This window comes from Pyxicephalus adspersus, chromosome 2 (genome assembly GCF_032062135.1).
Source record: "Pyxicephalus adspersus chromosome 2, UCB_Pads_2.0, whole genome shotgun sequence".
Taxonomy (NCBI): domain Eukaryota; kingdom Metazoa; phylum Chordata; class Amphibia; order Anura; family Pyxicephalidae; genus Pyxicephalus; species Pyxicephalus adspersus.
In genome coordinates this window covers 62,013,199-62,017,798 of record NC_092859.1, presented here as the reverse complement: position 1 = coordinate 62,017,798, position 4,600 = coordinate 62,013,199, and the positions used below count along the sequence as shown (strand labels likewise).

Here is a 4,600-nt window from a genome sequence, read left to right as displayed (position 1 = left end):
AGCACAGGGGGACCGAGATTTTCCCTACATTAAAATCCCCACTTACCTGGGTAAGTGGGGATTTTAATGTACGGAAAATCTCGGGCTTAACGAAAAGAGCAACTTTTTTTAGCCCGTACGAAGGTCGGGCTTAACGGTCGGGAGGTTAAGCCTCTTCATACATATGTGTTTTTGTAGCTTAAATCCATTTATAACTTGCAATTATTATTGTTTGTCGTTCTGTATTGTTATATTGTGCATACTGTAGAGATTTTGTTATTGTGTTTCTCATAACAAGAGTGCTAAAAAGCTCCAATTCAAAAGCTTTTACCTATGTGTTATATAGTGTTTTAACATGGTTTCTTCCACAGTTGAAAATGAGAGTCACTGCGACTTTGTAAAGCTGAGGGAAATGCTCATCCGGGTCAATATGGAGGATCTCAGGGAACAGACGCACACACGTCATTATGAGCTGTACAGACGCTGCAAACTTGAAGAAATGGGCTTTAAAGACACTGATCCAGATAACCAGCCCTTTAGGTAAATACAAGTGTAGGGATACATTTTTTTGCTTCTGGCATGACTGGTAAAGATATTAGCACACAAATTACAATCTAATTAGCTATATAATGTTCAACCCATTTGCAACAATTTCATGATGCATACAGTACTATGTAAAATCATTACAGGGTAAGAATAACTCTAATAATTATTACATTTTTAAAATGCAGTTAGCATGGCTTAACTTGACATGACTGCTTAACTCCTATTTTTAATATGAAATGTAAGTTAGTCCACTGCCCCCAACCAAATTAGTTTTAAAAGTTAGTTTTAAAAAAAGACTTTCAGAAATAAATATTTCTGACACTTCTTGCCACTGCCATCCAGAAAGCTGGGAACTTGGAATGCTGCATAAATGCACTCTTTCAATGACCTTTGAGTGCATACCTGCAGGATTTTGAGCCCCTAGCACAGCTGCATTACACGACACACACACTATCACACACATATTAGCTTTGATGTGCTGCATATCTATATACTTATGAATAATGTCCCCTATGAGGACTACCTGTGGTGTGTGTACTTTCTTTAATACGTTCGGTGTTATCAGTCTTCAGGAGACTTATGAAGCTAAAAGAAAAGAGTTTCTCAAAGACCTGCACCAGAAAGAGGAAGAAATGCGCCAAATGTTTGTCAACAGAGTAAAGGAGACAGAAGCTGAGCTCAAGGAAAAGGAGAGAGAAGTAAGTGCTATTTTTTAATGATTCTAGCTGATAAAAAGGGCAACACTTTGGACTTAGAATTGAGTTTGACAAAAGTAATAATTTTTTTGTTGTGTATAGTATCTGTGTCTGTGTATAATCCTTATAGTAAGGGTTAGTGAATCTAGCTTGTGAATAGATTCTTTAGGCACAAAGAAGATGGATCTGATCATGTGAGAAATACCCTATCCTGGGCAACATACTCACACTTGTATTTATGCATTCATAACTCACCCCTGACCTCTCTGCTATCCAGGCCATTTTCAAAAAAAAAAAAAAAAAAAAAGCAATATTTAGCTTGGTTTTTTAATTTTACAGTTAATACAGACACAATTAACAGGGATAGGACTAATACAAATTATTCTAGAGTTAAAAAATAGAAATCAGGATTTCAGTTATACAAAATAAATTAAAAACAAATGCCATTACCAAATGTATATTTATATAGTAATAATAAACTTCTGACTAAACAAGCAAGTGTATATTAAAAATTAAAAAATATTGCTCTCGTCCATAAGGGGAACAAAAGAACAAGAGGTGAAATGGTTAGGATAGCAGACATTGATGTGAGAATAGAAAGTGATCTGTTTTGCTCATGAATAATGCTGCAGGTTTTATATGAACATATTTTTATGTGCTGTAGCTTCAAGAGAAATTTGCACATCTGAAAAGGATACACCAAGATGAAAACAGAAAGTTGGAGGATAAGAGAAAGGAGCTTGAAGAAGAAATGAACTCCTTCAATAGACGAAAGATGGCAGTGGAATCATTGCAGCCTCAGGCATATCAAGCAACTTCCCAGCAGCCTTTAAAGAAGGACAAAGACAGAAAAAAGTAAGTGTTTATATGTGCATTTACCACAGTATTAAAAAAACAACACTGTTTGCATCCCTAATATACTGCACAATGAAGATAAGTGTATTTTACTTTCGGTGTAAATCCGGATGTAATAACTCGAGGACACACTAGTATTTTAGTACCCACCAAACCTATGGAAGCAGATCCAAAGGCTGGGGGTTGTTTAATGTTACCATTAGGCTGTAAATTGCTTCACCAATATTCAGAAGGTATTACAAGCACAGGAACAGAATACCAACCAGGTAAGCTGTATTTTTTAGACCAAGGGCAGAAATGCTGCTTTACATATAAAAAAAACCTGTCACAGGAGGCTATCATTGCTGACCAATCCTTATGAAAAAGCGATCGGTCTGGAGGCCATGTTCCAGTCTCCTCAATATGTTGACTCACTGAAATGATACAAATATGCAGATATGAATTTTTACACTTTTCTGTGGCTGCTTTTTTTTGTTCTGGATCAGTAGTTCAGAAACTGATGAAGTCAGTGAATCTGTGCATCAGGCTACTAGCATATCCAGAAGGAGATTGGCAATGGCAGCCACTAAGGACTACAGTGTTGTTTCCAATATATCATTGGCATCACACTGATGTTAGTGGGTGCCTGAGATTTTACCCTGTATGTAAGAAATAAAACTGCACCTCCACACACTCCATGCTGTTCTCTCCCAGGATTATCTTACTGTAGATGATCTGCTGCATGTGACTCCAGTCATCAGTTCAGCATCTGCTGGAGCATGTGCTTGCTAGTTTTTTACATAAATGAGAACTCGCTGAAAGGTAAAATGTATTAAGAGCAAAATCTGCTTAAGCCTATCATTATTGGGCAACAGCACTCTGTCTAACATTGGCAGAGTTTTGTAACTGAACTGTAGCATAGAAGTAAAGGTTGCTAATTAAGACACTGTTCCTATTGGAATGATAGCCATTTTAAACAAATCCATCCCTTATTTTACTTTAAAAATTAACCCTATTCTTCTAGTACAAGTAGGATTCAGGTTTGATATTAATGTCAGGGTACTAGAGAGACCTATCCCTTTACAAAGAAAGTGAAAACCCCTTTTCATATTTTACTTGAACATATCCTAGGGAAACTTGCATAGCACTGGCATTACATATTTATCATATTTGTGTCTACCACTGGGTCAGGGACTTGTTGTATTGTTGTCATAACTCCTTAGCAGCTTTTTTTTTTTCCTAAAGTGGTCTGCAATAGCAGCTCTCCTATTTCTTTAATGACCAGTTCCAGAGACATTCCCCAGTTTTCAGCACTGCAAAAAAAACAAATTCTCACCTGTGTAGCATCCTTTTGTTAGAAGTAGATGTTTTAGAACACCTGTTGTAATATAAGGGGAAATTTATTAGATTTATTGGATTCATTTTAAACAAGGTATTAATAGCAGATCCAGCTAATTTATTGAATCTATGTGTATTAATTTGACAAAGCAAAACTCATCCAAAAGTTCTCAAGTTATATTGTTTGTACTTATTTTTATGTTCTTTACAATTTTATAATTTACTGATTATATTATCCACAGTTCTGAATTGATTAGGCAATGCACTACCACTATAACATGTAACTAGATAGACTTTCCTACATAGGACCACACTTTTCTTTGGTAGCATGCACATTGGATCTCCTTTCTCAAATCTCAGTTTCTTCATTCCTTGATATAATTAGGTCCACATATTCATACCAAATTCTTTTGGTTCCATGCTTATTATGGCTGTTATGTTGCATCTCACGGTACAGCTTTTGTACCATTAAGGGATGGATAAATTATCCCTCTAACTTTGGACATAGGAATTATTTTGACATAGCAAAGGGGCTGTAAACCTGTGCGGTTTTCTGTGACAGACATGTGGGAAGAATAATACTGGAAAATTCACATATATTTTTAGAGGCAATGTAGCAATCATTATTTGTTTATCATTAAAGTTAGGGGGAGGGTTATGGATATTTATAAGGAGCTTCCGGTGTTACAAACAAACATTGGAGATTGCAGTACTAGTTGTCCTGAAAAACAAAAGGATTAGGCAAACGATGCTGGTAAATGCAGCAATGGTTTAAGTAGCATGTTCACCAATGCTAGAAGTCTAGCAAACAAGATAGGGGAGTTGGAAGCCTTAGTTAGAGGGATAATTTATGTTAGAGGGATAATTTATGACTGGAGTAATGGCACTACAGGAACAGCAAAAGGGAGGAAGTTTGTGAATTTAATACAAGATAATTTTATGGTACAGTTTATAGAAGCCCCAACTAGAAATTATACAATGCTGGACCTAGTTCTTTCTAACAATGCAGATCTTATAACAAATGTGCATATAAAAGAGAATCTGGGTAGCAGTCACCATATTTTGATTTCATTTAATGTAAGCTGTAAACAGGAAAGATAAAAAAAAATACATTTTAAGAGAGCAAATTTTCCAATATTAACCACCTAAGCGTTACACTGAGGTCTAGATTTCTGTACCAAAAGTGATCCACTGTTTTTCATAAAAAA

General features: G+C 35.8%; 1 protein-coding gene across 9 annotated transcripts in view; it reads left to right on the top strand.

Annotated features, from left to right (window-relative positions):
• SEPTIN8 (septin 8) overlaps positions 1-4,600 on the top strand; it is a 110,895-nt gene that overhangs the window by 83,882 nt on the left and 22,413 nt on the right. For all 9 annotated transcript variants that reach the window (XM_072400860.1, XM_072400864.1, XM_072400865.1 and 6 more), the window contains 3 exons: positions 351-519; positions 1,091-1,223; positions 1,885-2,075. In XM_072400860.1, the coding sequence (XP_072256961.1) occupies positions 351-519; positions 1,091-1,223; positions 1,885-2,075 (493 nt within the window). The remainder of the gene's footprint in view (positions 1-350; positions 520-1,090; positions 1,224-1,884; positions 2,076-4,600) is intronic.